General features: G+C 42.2%; 1 protein-coding gene across 1 annotated transcript in view; it reads left to right on the top strand.

Moving 5' to 3' along the window:
- xpr1a (xenotropic and polytropic retrovirus receptor 1a) overlaps positions 1–18,501 on the top strand; it is an 87,211-nt gene that overhangs the window by 9,034 nt on the left and 59,676 nt on the right. The window contains exon 3 of the mRNA XM_063891160.1: positions 4,508–4,559. Within this exon, the coding sequence (XP_063747230.1) occupies positions 4,508–4,559 (52 nt within the window). The remainder of the gene's footprint in view (positions 1–4,507; positions 4,560–18,501) is intronic.

The raw sequence follows: 18,501 nt of genomic DNA, 5'->3' as shown, positions 1-18,501 counted from the left end.
TTCCCTTAAGTGTTTACTTCCTGTCTGTCTTCTTCTGCTGTTCCCTTTAGTGTTTACTTCCTGTCTGTCTTATTCTGCTGTTCCTTTTAGTGTTTACTTCCTGTCTGTCTTCTTCTGCTGTTCCCTTAAGTGTTTACTTCCTGTCTGTCTTCTTCTGCTGTTCCCTTTAGTGTTTACTTCCTGTCTGTCTTCTTCTGCTGTTCCCTTAAGTGTTTACTTCCTGTCTGTCTTCTTCTGCTGTTCCCTTTAGTGTTTACTTCCTGTCTGTCTTCTTCTGCTGTTCCTTTTAGTGTTTACTTCCTGTCTGTCTTCTTCTGCTGTTCCTTTTAGTGTTTACTTCCTGTCTGTCTTCTTCTGCTGTTCCCTTTAGTGTTTACTTCCTGTCTGTCTTCTTCTGCTGTTCCCTTTAGTGTTTACTTCCTGTCTGTCTTCTTCTGCCGATATGACTGCACATAGTCCGTTGATCCTCCTTAGCAACAGTCTGCTAGCGAAAAATAACAGACTTCTGGAATGCCAAAATTGACCAATCAGAATCCAGTATTCAACAAGCCGTTTAATAAACCTGAATAAAAATGTCTAAAAACATTCAGACTGGAAGCCAAAACTCCCTCATGTATTTATTTTTCATTGAGGTGTTACAATTTTCACTGCAGCCACAAACCAGCTGCACATTAACACAGTGTTCAGTAATTAAAGAACACCCTGACATTATTTCTTTAACACAGGTCCTTTTTGTCACCAAAATACATCAGTTCCACTCGTGCTGTATCTGGCGTGGCCCTCATCCAGATTGACGGCGGTCTGGAGTGGTATTCTCGCCTTGCCTCGTTGGATTAATTAACCTGCTGCCCACTCCCGCTTTTTTTAGCGCTCGCTATTGTGTGGAAAGCTGTTGGCTGTCTGTTTGGATTGGTCAGCCTGTTTCTATGCAGATGAGAAGCATGCGGCTCTTTCTGCAGGCTTCAGTTAGTTCATGTGAACGCGGAGGCATCGACAGGAAGATTGAGTGATGGACTAATTAGGTGTCCGCTTTGTCCTGTGGGATGGTAGTTATGAACCTATATGCTAAACAGCTGTTTGGTATGGAGGAGTGCATGCCCTGCAGAGGCTTCTGAACAAGGCCAGGATGTAGGGTGATAGATAGGAGGAGGATGCACCTGTGGATGTATAAAAGTGCAAACGTTTAAAAAAGCTGTTTCGAGTCCATTTTTCTGCACGTTTTTTAATGCAAAATCAAACTCTAACGTGTGCAGGCGTGGTAAGTGTTGATGTATATCGAGCAGCTAATGTCTGAACATTATGGAAAGAGTGTGAGAGCGATGCAGGTGTGTGTGGGCGACAGAACAAGGCCACTTTACCTCTGCAGGGTAATCACTCGTGTTCGCTTCGATGATGAGGAGCAGGAGGAGGAGGAGGAGGAGGAGGAATCACATTTACAATTCAAAGCAGCACTGTGACATTATGTTGACGAGAAATAGAAGCAGTGTGTGATTCCAGAGAGTGATTGCAATTTATTTAAAGGTGAAGCCTTTCCATAATTACTCTGAGGGATGTTGTTAAAATGTCTGATCCAGCTCATTGCACTCTGTAGTGTGATATATAATATAATATACACTTTTCATTCACCAGTTGCAGCTCAAAGTGCCTTAAAAACAAGGCACACATCACAAATTCACACCAAAAACTCACTTCCCTTAATATTACAGTTAAAGGGACACAAGGAGGTCAAATAAGTATGAAAAGAAAAAGAAAATACAATAAATAATTATCCTGTCGGTAAAAATAAAGCAAGAAAATGAAAGAAATCAATAAAATATTCAAACAAATAAAAATATTATAATAGGAATAATGTATAAACTCATATAAATAATAATAATAATAAAGATTAAAAGACCAATTTAAAAAGGGATGTCACTAATAAAACTATCAAATAAATAAATATGATTAAAAAAGACAGAATAACTAAATATAAAAATAAATAAGAACAATAATAAAGCAAAGGGTTAGGGTGAGGGTCATTATTGAGGTTCGTTATTGTATTGTACTCAGTTGTAAAGTAACCCTCCTATCCTGATGATGCACTCACTACAGCAAACATGTGTTTAACCCAAGAACCTGACTTCATCTCTATGATGCTGCTTTCAGAGGAGTTCAATCCTTCTAGTGACCTGTTGAGTGGACACTAGGATAAATATTATAAGTGCTAGATGGTCAGACACTTCCTCTCCGATGCTCCAGGTTGTTACCCTCTCAGTGTGCATCATTATCTGGAGGAGATCCTCCTCAAAGCCCCGGATCACTTGAGTCCACAGCTCTGAGTCTGAGAGGATCCCTGCATGTTGAAAGAGGAGGAGAGAGGATGGGAGGATGGGGGAGGACGAGGAGGGCGGGGCAGAGAGGGCAGGTCTGGTCGGGGACCAGATGTCCTCCCAGTGGGGGAGGAACGATGAGGTGAGGATGGGAAGAAGGAGGGAGGCTCTCAGCAGTTGCCATGCAGTGCCTCGTGTTTACATAGTGTTCATAGTGTAGAACACGGAGATAAATCACACGTTCATCACACAGAGTAACATTTAGTCCTGCGAGTAATCCACAACATTCAGAGCGACAAACTGTAGATTACCTTCTGTTGGATCCTGATTACATAATCCCACACATCACTCTCAGCCTGCTCTTCATCACTGGTCATTGAAACTGACGCTCCCATTAGGCCCGGCTTAGTTATTGTCTACAGGTTTATCCCAGCTCCCTAAAGACCCCTACCCCCACCCCCTTCTCCCATCACTCCCATCACTCCATCACTCATCACTCCCATCACCATGGCAATGCCTCCCTGTGTGACTCTGAATGTCTATTTCCCACCTATTAGTCAGGGGGCCCTCTTTACTCACCAGAGATTAGCCAGGTCCTGCTCCAGGTTTCCTGTGATCTTTATCAGACAACATGCTACATACATACGTTACATGTTTTCCTCATGTTTTCATTGTGTGTGTAATTCACATGAGGAGTTTAAGCACCAAGGGATGCTACCAGTGGTGGAAGAAGTATTGGGATTCTTTGCTTGAAAATATCTGGGTAAAGTACATTAAATGTGGTAAATGTGCTTTCCACCACTGGTTGCTAATAAAGCCCAGCAGAGTCCGAGTGGTTTCCTCCCACACTGGATTACTCACAGCGCTCCCTCACGTCCTGTTACACAAGCAGAAGGTTATACAGCAGCCTGATTGGAGAGGGTGTAGTGGCTTTTAATCCAATGCACAAACACCATAGACCAATTAGTTTTAGCAGGGGGTTTTCTATCAAATATAACAGGAGGTGCTAACGTCACTTCCGGTCTAAGTTAAGCCACGCCCACTTTCAGGTGTAAATCCTGCATCAGAGCGAAGCAGAAAATAATAGTGTCTTCACGTCTTAAAGCTGCTGAGTCATACATTGCACCTCCAACAACAAATAAATCCAGAGCTCCGGTTTCTTTACTTCCTCTCCAGAAAAAAGGAGAGTAAAAGAAAGGATCAGAAATCTCAGTCTCAGTGTCAGCCTGCTGCCTGCCACTCGTCCCCCGCAGACCCACCGGACATCCATCCCCTATTTATTCTCCGTAAGCTGTCTCTGCCGTCTGACCAGACACCTGACCCCACCTCCATATCTCTGGACTCATTAGACCCTTTCTGACCAACAGAGAGATTGTTTCCTGGCATCTCTTTAACATTTCACAGGGAAATCTGCATTTTGTTTTCAGGGCGCACTTAGTTACACTCTTCTGGACATGTGTTACGGCCCTTTAACCTGCCGTAAATAATAACAGAAACACAACCCAAGCTTACTCCAATAATATCAATATAAACCCAAATAAAAACAGTGGTGTTAATTGATATGATGTTGACCGAATATGCAATCTGTCATGTGCTTAATTGGCTTTTACAGACGATAATTGATATGATCAAATTTGGATAATTTTCTCCTTTAACTGTGCGTCAGTTTATAAACTGTAATTAATAGAACTTCGTAATTAAATAAAGCGACTTTTTGCTATTTTGCGGGGGCAGCTCTCTCACAAAGAGGGTCAGAAACAGGATTCAGTTCCGATGTTTTCCTCTGATTACCTCTGATGTGTCCTCCCTGCAATCATCTGTCTGTCTCTATTATCTCCCAGATCAATCTGCAGAGGTCTCTCTCTCTCTTCTCTCTCTCTCTTATCTGCTCATTAATTACCAAGATGTTCACTGTCTATCAAACTCTGAGCCTCCTTTATTTCATCTTTAATTTAAGCTATCTTTGTTCATTTTAATATTCAGTCTTTGTTGTGCATATGCCGGCTTCCTTACCCTGTGTTGCATCAACTGAAACACAGGGATATTAGGCTCTGCAGACCATTTACATGCTCTAAAACCTATAGGACACACTACAAGAGAGGGAACACCCCCAAAAAATGACAGAGATCTTCTTCCACATCCATTAAGTTGCTCAGTGTTTGCAGAACCTCATTTTTGTTTCTCCTTTTCCCATTTAGGCATTCAAGGAAATGCTGTATGCTGCCCAGGACCAAGCCCCGTCCATAGAAGGTAAGGAGACACACACTCCCACAGACACACACACTCCCACAGTCACACTCTGCAACACACTCTCCCCTGACACACTCTCTCCCACACACACACTCTCTCCCCCGACACACTCTCTCCCACACACACACTCTCATGTACCCAGAGCCCCCGCTCGGTGCCTGTTTGGGCGTCCCCAGAATAACAGTCTGCTATAAATATCTGGAAATGATTGCTGCGAGTTGCCCCGTCGGCTGAGACTCAAACCCAGACCAAACTACAGATCATTCACCTTCCACCTGTCTGTCTCAGCTGTCTCACCTCCAGGAGGAAACAGGTTGTGTAAGAAAATGTGTTTAATGTGGATTAACACCACAGTGTGTCAGACATCTGAGTGGGGGGGCTGCTGCCTCTCAACACGGCAGAGATAAGGCGGGCCGCCAGCTATAATTAATCTGTGGCGTTAGACTGCAAGGGATGTGCGATGAAGGAAAGTATGTGAAGCATTTTGGGTAATTTTAGACACCGGTTTGAGGAGGTAAACAACTCCCTTCAGTTGAGGGAGCTGCTCTGTGGAAAAAGAGTGGCCTGCTTCTGAAACGATGCATAAAACTGAGAGATGTGATTGTGTGTGTGTGTGTGTGTGTGTGTGTGTGTGTGTGTGTGTGTGTGTGTGTGTGTGAGTGTGTGTGTGTGTGTCGGTGTTGGTGTCGGTGTGTGTGTGTGTCGGTGTGTGTGTGTGTGTGTGTGCTCATGCCCAAATATGTGTGTTTGTATAGTGATAGATTTCTCGGTGTTGTGCAACATGCCCCCTCACAGAGCTGGACTCCCAGAGATCTGTTCCAGCTGAGCGCTGTCTTTATGGACGTGATGCATGAGCAACACACACAGGAGTCAGAGAGAGTGTGTGTGTGTGTGTGTGTGTGTGTGTGTGTGTGTGTGTGTGTGTGTGTGTGTGTGTGTGTGTGTGTGTGTGTGAGTCAGATTGAGGCTCAAAGACAGACCTGTGTTGACTTTATATCTGACAGCAGTGGGTGTTAGAGTTGGGATATACGGCAACAATAACGTGCATATTATAACCATCCGTTTGCAAAGTGTTTTGTCAGCTTTTCAAAATGAAAGATGAAGAAAACCTGCAGGAAAATATGTATTTCGGCACGCTCTAAAGTCAAAGTTTGTGTGATTTTGCCTTACTTTATATTATTAGTTTGGTATTTATTTGAATACCAAATGTGAATTATTGTTGAGTTATTTTAACTCAGATGTTCTCTGATGTGATTCAGGTATATTTAATTTGAACAATGTATTATATAGTGAGTTTATTTATTTGTTTGTTTTACAGAATGACTTACTGTATTGTGATAAATACCCTTGTTATTATTCAATGACATATACCGTGGTAAAAGAAAGGAGACAGTCAAGATTTGGATGAATATACGATGCAGTTTGAGGAATCAGTTTGCGTATTCCCCCAGATAGTACAAGGAACTCGGTCGAACACACGCGTCTTGTTAGCTGATAACATATGAGCCGTGTCTCTTCTGTGAGCCGTGTGTCCGGAGGCGGTTTGCCATGCTGTGTGAGCGCGGATGATAAATCACTGCCTGTCTCCGGACTTGGTGGTACCCAGGGACCCGGTCTGCGGTCTGTCAGCCTGTCGCCGCTCAGGTGAGGCTGTCTGACGGAGGGACGGGACCCATCAATCACCGGGGAAATCCCACGGTGTCGCTCCTCTGACGTCTCATCACTCAATCACATTGATTTGTGTTCTTTTCACACTTCTTTTCACACAGCAAAACTCTGAAGCAAGTGTAAAGAGAGGAGGATCAGCAGTGGCATTTGTTCTGTGGGACACAAAGTCCTCTCTGAAAGTGTTCAGGCTGTAATGAAAACAGCAGCAGAGACTAACAGGGTTATTGAGCCCGGCTGCAGAGCTCTCCTGTGGCTCAGATACTGTTCATTACTTTTCATAAGAGAAATAAGATTAGCAGGTGTTATGAACGTCGAGCTTACCACAGCACTTTCTCTTCCCATCCAATCTGTCCGTGCTGATAGAGTTTAAAATGGGTCAGATGGAAAAATTAACCGAGTATTTTTCACCTCTGCAAAAAAACGTCACCACTTATTGTATTAATTCACACCTGCACAGCAATGGCAGCTCTTCCAAACGCTGGCTGCAGCAATCAAGAGTTAATTTATTGCTCAAGGACACATCTGTACTTTAATTTAAGTTAAGAGAAGAGCTAATATGTGTTTGCATTGTTAGCTTTGGGCTTTTACTCTCATTGTGTTCCACAATCTACAGTATACACAACATTTGTAAGCTTAGTATTTCATGGTTTTTAGGTGTCATATGCAGAAGTGCATTGGAAACCAGTGGGTCATTGCCATTATCCATCAGTTTGCCAATTGTTTTCCCTATTGATTGAACTGAATCACAAGGGGATGGCTTTGTGTTGCAACTAACAGTCAAAAATGCAAAGGTGTTAACAATAACATCACATAAGATAGCTATGAAGCAGGGAAAGGATTGTTTTTGCACTTTTTGCTATCAAATTATGTAGTATTCTTTATTCTTTATTCTTTATTGTGTTTTTTTACATTGTGTTTTAAATGTTGTTTTAATTGTATTTTATTATTTATTTATATATTTTTTTATTGTATTTTATATTATTATCATTATTTTTTTAATTGTAATGGTTTGTTTTATTAAATGATGGTTTTAAGTTGTATATCCCCATTGCACTGTATGCATACATGGGATTAATTTGACCCCAATATAAAACCTTGATTTCTTTATGAAGCCTCCTCCCTCTGAGAAAGACTGATTAAGAGGATCTGAGTCAAAGCTGCCTCCTCTCACCCTCTCTCTCTCTCTGTCTCTCTCTCTCTCTCTCTCTCCCTCTCTCTCTGTTTCTCTCTCTCTCTCTCCCTCTCTCTCTCCCTCTCTCTGTTTCTCTCTCTCTCTCACTCTCTGTTTCCTCTTCATTACAAAAAGCTGCTTTTTTGGTATTCAGAGGCTGTTTCTGTAGCCTGAGGGAGAGCGTTTACTGGGTTATAGCTGCTGGCTCTCCCACTCCGCTCTACCTGACAGAGATGTGTAGCACTTCAAAGCCTCTGTCACTTCACATGGGCAGCAACATTTCAAAAATCTGTGTAACGTTCACGGCTTGATCTTTCCATAAGTGCATAAAAGTCTCTCCTGCTGTGTTGGATTTGCCTTAGCTAAAGAGTCCCCTTCTCTGTAGTTTGTTATACAAGTTTGTGTGCATGTCAATGGTCTGCAAAGGTTCAAATCCCTCTGATCTTCTCAGTGGGAACATGCTGCAGGAAATGCTCTTCTTTCAGGAGTATTTATAGTCCAAATAATCATTCAGTTTCAACCAGATGCATGTACATGTTTAGTAATTAAGTTACATGCATGTAATGGACCATTCACCTACCGTTAAGATCCTTTGTTCCCCGTCCCTCCATCCCCCATCCCCCCGTCCCCCCGTCCCTCCTTAGGTGATTGGGATTAAAGCTGTCCCTGCACAGTGGAAGGCAACAGCTGCTTGGATCTGTCTGAGGAATGAGTTATGCCACAATTTAATTCAATCAGTCTGCTGATTATTACAGACGTGGAACAGTGGTCCTGGATGATAAACATGCAGCTTCAACAGTAATCTGTGTGTGTGTGTGTGTGTGTGTGTGTGGGTGTGTGTGTGTGTGTGTGTGTGTGTGTGTGTGTGTGTGTGTGCTATTTCCAGCAATACTGGACATGCCATAAATGCCTGGAAGATTTTATTATGATGCATTTTCCCATTAGAGCGGGAGGAAGAGGTTTCACACTGCAAGTCATTCAGCTGCTGCCTCATTCATGCATTCATTCATTGAGTCTGTAAATCCACTACTGTGATGGTATCTGAAAGGGGAGATGGGAGTGATGGCACTGAGAGTTAGGGTGGGGCTTACACACACACACACACACACACACACACACACACACACACACACACACACACACACACACACACACACACACACACACACACACACACACACACACACGAGGAGGAGGGGAGTCGGTGCTCAGATATTGAATTACCGCCCAGGGGAAGGGAGGAAGGGTCTTCCTCAGATGAATGAATCAGACTAAAGAAGTTTAATGAGCTTACAGTTTATCATCGTTTTAATCAATCGTTTTCTTTTCCATCTTTTAAAGTAAAAATCCTTTATAAAATATCGTAGTTTTACTGCTGTCTTGCGGGCCGGCTGTCTCCTCCCTTTAGGGCATTTCATGTTTTATGCAGTCAGATCAATAACAATATAAAAGCAGCGGTGTGAAAATATGATGCTTTCTCTGTGTGGCGATGAATTGCTCGACCATTTCCATCTAAAAGCAATCTGATAGCATTCATAAAAGTTAATCTAGCATACAGTGTTTTACTATCAAACCCCAGGTTCAAATAAAGTCTGTATTTCCATACAGGGATTTGATATTTGATATTAAAGAGCACATATGCGGCTCATTTTCAGGTGTATATTAGTATGTAGTGCCTCTACTGGGACATGATTACAGCCTTTGCAGACCATTTACATGCACCAAAGCAAAATAAGGCCTCTTTAAGGTCTAGAAAAACCCTGATCAGGTAACATTTGCAGGTCCCTTTTGTATTATGATACTCAGATTGGATTACATTTTTTACAGGTAACTCGTCAATGTAACAGAATACATTTCAAAGTAACCCTCCCAGCCCTGGTGATGAGTAAACAGAGGCAGATGGTTTTTAAAATTAGTGTTCCAGTCTGTTTCTCATTGGATCAGCAGAGAGCAGCTACAAAGCAGATGTTCATTTCCCTCTCAGACACCGTCACAGCTGCAGCTTTACACCCTGTGAGGCTTTGTTCCCACGCTTCCTTTCATCGGACAATATTATCCACCTCTCATCCAACGCTTCACAGCTTTGATTATACCGGATAAAACCTGAATAGTAAAACCTGCTCACTGATGACCATTTTCCTTCTGTAAACACCCCTCTTTCCTCTTCTAAATTAAACTGATATACACCTGAACATCAGCAGGAGAGGACTCTTTAAAGTAGAGACTCTACATACTGATATACACCTGAACATCAGCAGGAGAGGACTCTTTAAAGTAGAGACTCTACATACTGATATACACCTGAACATCAGCAGGAGAGGACTCTTTAAAGTAGAGACACTACATACTGATATACACCTGAACATCAGCAGGAGAGGACTCTTTAAAGTAGAGACACTACATACTGATATACAGCTGAACATCAGCAGGAGAGGACTCTTTAAAGTAGAGACACTACATACTGATATACACCTGAACATCAGCAGGAGAGGACTCTTTAAAGTAGAGACACTACATACTGATATACACCTGAACATCAGCAGGAGAGGACTCTTTAAACTAGAGACTCTACATACTGATATACACCTGAACATCAGCAGGAGAGGACTCTTTAAAGTAGAGACACTACATACTGATATACACCTGAACATCAGCAGGAGAGGACTCTTTAAAGTAGAGACGCTACATACTGATATACACCTGAACATCAGCAGGAGAGGACTCTTTAAAGTAGAGACACTACATACTGATATACACCTGAACATCAGCAGAGAGGGACTCTTTAAAATAGAGACACTACATACTGATATACACCTGAACATCAGCAGGAGAGGACTCTTTAAAGTAGAGACACTACATACTGATATACACCTGAACATCAGCAGGAGAGGACTCTTTAAAGTAGAGACTCTACATACTGATATACACCTGAACATCAGCAGGAGAGGACTCTTTAAAGTAGAGACACTACATACTGATATACACCTGAACATCAGCAGGAGAGGACTCTTTAAAGTAGAGACACTACATACTGATATACAGCTGAACATCAGCAGGAGAGGACTCTTTAAACTAGAGACTCTACATACTGATATACACCTGAACATCAGCAGGAGAGGACTCTTTAAAGTAGAGACGCTACATACTGATATACACCTGAACATCAGCAGGAGAGGACTCTTTAAAGTAGAGACACTACATACTGATATACACCTGAACATCAGCAGAGAGGACTCTTTAAAATAGAGACACTACATACTGATATACACCTGAACATCAGCAGGAGAGGACTCTTTAAAGTAGAGACACTACATACTGATATACACCTGAACATCAGCAGGAGAGGACTCTTTAAAGTAGAGACTCTACATACTGATATACACCTGAACATCAGCAGGAGAGGACTCTTTAAAGTAGAGACACTACATACTGATATACACCTGAACATCAGCAGGAGAGGACTCTTTAAAGTAGAGACTCTACATACTGATATACACCTGAACATCAGCAGGAGAGGACTCTTTAAAGTAGAGACACTACATACTGATATACACCTGAACATCAGCAGGAGAGGACTCTTTAAAATAGAGACACTACATACTGATATACACCTGAACATCAGCAGAGAGGACTCTTTAAAGTAGAGACGCTACATACTGATATACACCTGAACATCAGCAGGAGAGGACTCTTTAAAGTAGAGACTCTACATACTGATATACACCTGAACATCAGCAGGAGAGGACTCTTTAAAGTAGAGACACTACATACTGATATACACCTGAACATCAGCAGGAGAGGACTCTTTAAAGTAGAGACACTACATACTGATATACACCTGAACATCAGCAGGAGAGGACTCTTTAAAGTAGAGATGCTACGTACTGATCATGAGGAGTGTATCGCGGCGCTGATTGTTATTCTGCCGGTGTGTGTGGAGGATCAGCAGCTGTTATTACTGTCGTTGTCCCGCTCGGCGTTCGCCCTCGCTCCCCTGTGTGGAAAAGCATTTTGGTTTCTGTCATTTTCTCGCGGTGGGATGTTGATTACAGACGTTTTTTATTCAAATTCCTGCAAAAACACATGGATTTCTTGTCCTTTTTATATTGTAAATGAACCTTGCCTTTGGATGAAGCCACTGCTCCATTACATATGAATCCTTTCTTTATGATTTCTTTGTGTTATTGCAAACAGTTGGGATATAAGACAGACATAATGAAGATATGTGAAATGGGACTCCTGGATATATTTCAGAAGATGGACCCAGACACTAAAGATACAGTATATTAATACAATATATAGAATAACAGAGAGTTAATGTATCATACACAAGCTCAAACAATAACAAAATGCCCTTAAACCAATCCAAGTCTATGTAATAAATGGTCAAGAACTTTAATTTAATCAGTTTTGACGTTATTTTATTAAAGGAAACCTATAATACACACACAATAAAGCTTTACAAGACAACATAATGGAATGCATTAGGAACAAAACAAGGCAAGTGTATTTAAAGAGCATGTTTATCTAAATACCTTTAAAAAGGCAGGCGACTAAAACAAAGCTAAAGTAGAATAAAAGATATCATAGGGATGCAGATCTGCAGCTGACACTCACACACCCTGCAGCCACAAGGAACACACAGCTCAGTGTGTGTTTATGTGTGTGTGAGGCAGAAGCTGGCAGCCCGGCAGGAGGTCAGCAGCACTCAAGAGGTGAGGAGCAGGGAGACAGATGGAGAGGCAGACAGACAGGTAGACGCTCTCCCCCCCACCACCCTGCATTATTGATGGACTCTTTGACAGGCTGCTAGCTTCCAGGCGCTAATTGTGGGTTTTTGTGGGGGGTGGGTTTCTTTATTCTGTCCCGAATCTTAGTCCCACGTGGAAAGTGGATGAAGGCGGGGCTGAGAGGGGGACTTTGGTCTGGAGGTTTTAAATTGCTTTACATATAGAGCTGTATTGTATATATTTAGGGGCGATTCAAGACATAGATGACCCAAACTGACACACGACAGACTATTGTATATTGTCTATTCAATTTACATGAAGCTGGTTTTTAGTGCCTGTTTCTCCGCTCTGAACCATCAATATTTTCCCGGAGACGCCTGAGGCTCTTCACCCAGAGGAGATTAGCACTCCTCAACCTGCCATGGCATCAGCGTCTCTAATGAAACTGTTAGAACAGGAGCATAATGAAGCTCGCAGAGTGGGTTCAAACCAGCATCAAGCAGTGAATGAAGGCAGCAGCAGTGCATTGTGGGATTGGTCCTTTGATGAGGTTTCTGAGGGTATTAGAGGGGAGGGGTCAATACAGACCATCCCAAGGTCAGGCGCTAATCGAACAGCGGTAATGAACGAGGGAGAAGGTGTTGGGTAATTGGATGAAGAGGGGGAGGAAGAACGATGGCCGGCACTCTGAACTCATGTGTTTTGATTGGTTGATTCTGACGACTGGAAAAAAGGAGTTGACTTATCAATTAGTCTATCAGCAACGGTTTGGATAGTAGGTTAATTCACCTCATGTAGCCCCTCCCCCTTTCCACGTTCAGTGGGGTCATTTCTTCCGGTTTAGCTCTATAGTCGCATTGTCAACTATACATTTTATCTGGGATAATTTACTCAGCGATCGGATGGCTTCACAGTATCCTTCCTCTGTTAGTGGCTGCAGGAAGCCCAAGACCTCAGGTCAGCCATCCAACAAGTAGCTTCTGAGGGCAAGGGCCAAACCCAAACTAATCCAAGGATGGTTGTTTATGAGCAAATGACAAACTAGTACATGTCTAAAGTTCTGCACATCCTTCGCTCAAACAGAGCAGCGTTCCAGTAGGAAACTCGTCTGACATGGAGAATCTCCCGTCCAGACTTGGTTCTTGGATATTTCCCGGAGGTTATATAAGAACATGTTTGCAAAATGTGGTCTTTGTTTGCTACCAATCTAAAAATGCTCAGCTAATGCAAATCAGACGTTCAGAGTAACTGTTGTTCCAACGTATTCCTCTTTGTGTCAGGAAAACATGTGAGCCTTTATGAAAAAACAATATGAACTTATTTGAGCCGTTGATCACACTGACGAGTCCATCCCTTACTACTCAACGAGACGTGTAACACTCAGGTTGTGTTTGACTTGTCTACAGTTTGTAGCCTCAAAACATACGGAGACTTCCTGCTTTCTCTGATGTATAAGGGATGATGTTTAGGGAACGAGACATTTGAAGACTTCCTGTTGAAAATGATCAATATTTCCAGACGTTTTAGAGGCCGAAACATAAACCAAATTCAAACACAGTTGTTGGTTTGCAGTCCTATTGGAAACCAGTGATGCATGGATCGAATGGGATTGTCAGAGAGCAGCAGGAAGAGATGGAGACCCTTCAGACGGGGGTCTCTGGGCTCCTCTGCATTAGCACTAGAGCCATCCTGCAAGACAAGGAGAAAGAAAACCCTGAGTCTTCCATCCATCCATTATTCACCGATGAATTAGATCTCGCCTGGGTGAAGAAGAGGAGGAAGAGGAGAGGGGGAGGAAGGGGAAGGTAAGGGAGGAGGGTGTTGTGAGAGGAGAGGGTGAAGAGTTCAGGCGGGGATGAGAGGCTCCAGCAGAGATGGTATTTTTAGGTTTAGGGGAATCTGGAAGGATACAGTTTCCATGAGTGCAGATGTGGGGGGAAAGGGTTCGAGGAGAAGAGAGGAAGAGGAGAGGTGGGATAGCTGGTGGTGATGATGATGATGATGATGATGGTGATGATGATGATGATGATGATGATGATGATGATGTGTTTTGGGGGGAAGGAGAGGGTAGAGGAGCTCAGAGGAGTCAAGGTCCTCCTGGAGCTCACCACTCTTAAATGTATTATGAGAGCCGGGGGTGTCATATCATCATCAGGATAAAATCAAAGTGATGGGTGGGGGGTTTCCATGCATCCTTGGGCTACTGTGGCCGGGGAGGGGTGGGGCGCTGTGTGTACATGCATGTATTTATCTACTGTATACTCACTGTAATCTACTTTGTATTAAGATTGAGATCATGCTTCATTAATCCCTTAGGGGATATTCAGTGTTAAAACTCATAGACCCCAAACACACACACCCATGCACAGCAACTCATACCATAGATCCGTCTGCATCCCACATATTCATGTAATACTACAATAAGCAGTGTTTTGTTTCACTTTCAGACATCACATTCTCCTTTAAGCTCATATTATTCTATTCTTTTTGCAGATATTTGACTTATTCTTGTCTCTTCTTGCACTATTGTTTTTGGTTTGTGTCTTTGATATAATTTTGTTGCATTGTTGGTGGAGCATATCCTCTACACAGAATTAAATAAATAAATAGTCAAACATCATTTTGGCTCTGACACTCTGCTCTACTTGAGAACACAGTATTGTAAAGGTTAAGTGAACAGAGAGCATGCATCTGGCTGCCAGCTGCTCTGCTGCAGCTCCGGTTGAGGCAGCAGAGCTCTCAGTGGTCTGCAGAGCGGCCTGAGAGCGTGGCTCTGGGGCTCGGTGCATTTGTTCAGCATTAGCGGGGCTGCAGACCCTAGCTTCCCCTCCGTTATGAGGCTGGTTATTGTTTTTAATAGACAGCAGGAAGCTCTGGCTGTCGGCCAGCCGAGGATCCTCTCTCTAGTGTAACCAATCAGAGCTGTTTATTAAAGCATTCCCACAAGGCTGCACTGATGGGGTCACTTCAATAGTTTCTGGAACAATTGGATGGAATTCAATTTAAATAACTTAGTAATGAATAGCAATTTGCAGATTTGGATTGAGTAGAATCTGCAGAGAGCTGGAACAATCTTTCAAAAGTGGATTTAAACACCAAAATGTTCATTCCTCTCGGGCCATTTATTAAAAAAGCTGAAATTTAAAAACTCATAATAGATAATCATAACCAGTGGATCATTATCTGTCATTTTGGTGTTGAATTGTATGTTTCTGACTATGGGGGAAGTCTAATTGACAATTAAGAACCTCCTTCAGAGCTTCTTTGAGTCATTTTTATTAAAATGTGGGGCTTAGGAAACAGCATTTGGGACCCTACACTACACTAATACTAGTCTCTATGTTGCACTACTTTATTTATCTTTTGCACCATGTATGTTGAGTTGTTGGAGGAGCACGCGACATAAGATTTTCATTGCCAACATATACGCTGTATCTGCTGTGCATATGACAAATAAAAACCTTGAACCTTGAACCTTGAACCTTGAACTTGAACCTGAACGCCTCGCTGATTTCAGTCCCCAGTATGTCCTCTACTACTACACTCCTACATCCCAAAATACCTCCGATACCTCCACTAACGTGCATGTTTGATCAAATGGCTTAGATATTGTGAAAAGAAGCTTCTGAGTGATTCCTGATGTCCAAATGTGTTTTTGTACAGTCAAACATGTATGATTTGACACCAAGATCATTCATATAGATCAAGTTAAGTGAATTTATAGCAAAAACATAAGTGCTGGTCATCTATAAAACTGCAGCTAAGTTGTATCCTACAGGCTTTTTTCAAAACCTCAGTGCCATTTACAGTACTTTATCATCCCTTTTGAAAGATTTCCCTGGTTTATTCACTATTTAGCGGCACTTGCATGTGCATTCCTACGCAGTCTGTCCTGTATTCAGAGGAGAAGCATGTCTTAGTGACAGAGAGATGGTGGTGATGGATGGAGAGAAGAATGGAGACATGTGACCTTGTCTCTTTGTGTTCTGATGTTTTTATCCTCTCTGCTGCACTCTCAAACAACTGACTGTAGACACACACACACACACACACACACACACACACACACACACACACACACACACACACACACACACACACACACACACACACCAACAGGCACAGAAGGAGCAGCGGGGGGTTGGGTGTGATTGCAAGCTATAGGTGATGACAGCGAGGCCATATGCTGATTTATTTCTGTGTTTTTTGGCAGTGCAATTAGAGTACAGCCATAGAAATCATTACACAGAATCCACTCTGCTGTAAACACGTCTCTACTCATGTTAGGAGGAAACCATTTCATCTATATATCTCAAATATGTCATTACTGCAACCCCTGCTAAAGACTTAAATTAAATGTAAAGTTTGAAATGTAAAAACCGAGAGACACCTGGCAAAAAAACAGCCCTTTTTCACATGCATGTTGGAGTGATGCATGATACATTACATGTGTGTTAATGGGTCGGTCCTTGCAGGAGACACAGTGTCCTTCAGCAGCTTCTTCTCTCTGGAGGAACCAGCAGAACCTGGCTCTGATTGGCTGGAAATATACCGGTCACTGTACCGCGTCGTATCGCGTCGTACTGTACCGCGTCGTACTGTACCGTGTAGTACTGTACCGTGTCGTACTGTACCGTGTAGTACTGTACCGTGTCGTACTGTACCGCGTCGTACTGTACCGCGTCGTATCGCGTCGTACTGTACCGCGTCGTACTGTACCGCGTCTTACTGTACCGTGTCGTACTGTACCGCGTCGTATCGCGTCGTACCGCGTCGTACTGTACCGCGTCGTACTGTATTGTAATGTATCGTGTTGTATTGCATCAAATCGGATCAGATGTATTGATCGGAGTTACACTTAGAGAAAGACAGAGAAGTGAACAGGTAGGACTGAGGGATAAAAAGAGAAAGGAAGCATGAAGGGAAACTCAGAGGTGACATTGGAGGTAATTGGAGGAAGGGGAGCTGAAGCCTTGGGGAGCCTCCTCTCACAGAAACCTGGAGGACACAAAGCAGCACCATCATTTGCTTATTCTATAAATTGGAAGTCATAGCACACTTTAAAGTCTTGGCAGTAATAACGAGGAGTAATTTGAGTTTAATACATCTGAGGTCAGCGGGTTGCTCTTCAGAATATTGGTCCAGAAATAAATCCTCCTCAAACTGTATCACCTTCTGATCCAGAGACAAGAGGAGAGAGGTATCAATAATTCACTCTATTGTTCCCTCCCGGACCCGCCGTCTGTTTTTATATTAAATGATGAATTATTAACTGTGTGTGAGATTGGAAATATGGTGAACCTCCCCCTGGAGTTCAGAAACTGTCCCGTCACTTAGTGGCAGCTACAGCAGAGTGGAAACCAAACAGAGAGACCATTAAAGCAGACAAAGTAGTCAAAAAGCATTCAATTAATTCATCTAAAAGGTTCTAATTGATATAAAATGTCTTGAATAAAAATGCTAAAATGTGGGAAGTAGGTTTTGAAATGTATTTCACGTTGCATATTAAATAACTCCAAAATGATTGGTAAAATCCTGAGTCATTTTGGTATAAATTCACAAAATGACTCTCCAGTAAACGTGCAGATCCAGATATAACAGACTCAACACTTCCTATTTTGGCTTGGCTGAAACACGCAGTGGTGGAAAGTACTTAATTACACTTTGAGGTACATTTTCTGTACTTGACTATTTCTGTGTACAAAAACAAATAGTGTTATACTTTATAATGTACGATAGTGGATGGGGATACCTAATAATAATATATATATTTTAAATGGGGCTACTTTTCATGCTAAGTACTTTTACTGTTGGTACTTTAAGTATGTGTTGCTGCTAATACTTTGCAGAATCAGAATCCAGTTTATTGCCAGGTACGTTTACACATACAATGTATTTGATTTGGTGTCTGTTGGTGTGAACATCAGCCATCTAAAAACATAAGTAGTAAAAGTAAAATATTAAGATAATAAAAAGAAGTATTTTTACGAAACGATTTAGCGTTTAAAAAAGGAGATGCTAAACAGAAACACTTGTGTACTGTTACTTAAGTAACATTTTGCATGCCTTTTAATTAAACCCAGTGCCGAGGCAAAACGATTTTCAATAGTCCACTGCGAGGATTTGGTCAAACAAGGGAGAAAATTGTAAAATGTGGAGCTGCAGTAAAGTATTCTACACTCTTACAGATGTATAAGTATGTGTGGGTCAAAAGTCAGTGATTACTTAAAGAGAAGAACACAGATGGAGAAGAACAGTGCGTGTTCTCCACAGCTGTCTGACGTTAAATTGACTGGACTTCTTTCTGCGGATTGATATGACTGCACATAGTCCCTTGATCCTCCTCAACAGGAGACCTATAGAATGTCCTAAT

Source organism: Eleginops maclovinus, chromosome 9 (assembly GCF_036324505.1).
Source record: "Eleginops maclovinus isolate JMC-PN-2008 ecotype Puerto Natales chromosome 9, JC_Emac_rtc_rv5, whole genome shotgun sequence".
NCBI classification, from domain to species: Eukaryota; Metazoa; Chordata; class Actinopteri; order Perciformes; family Eleginopidae; genus Eleginops; species Eleginops maclovinus.
Note: the sequence above shows the minus strand (reverse complement) of the source record. Positions and strands in the feature narration are given on the sequence as shown.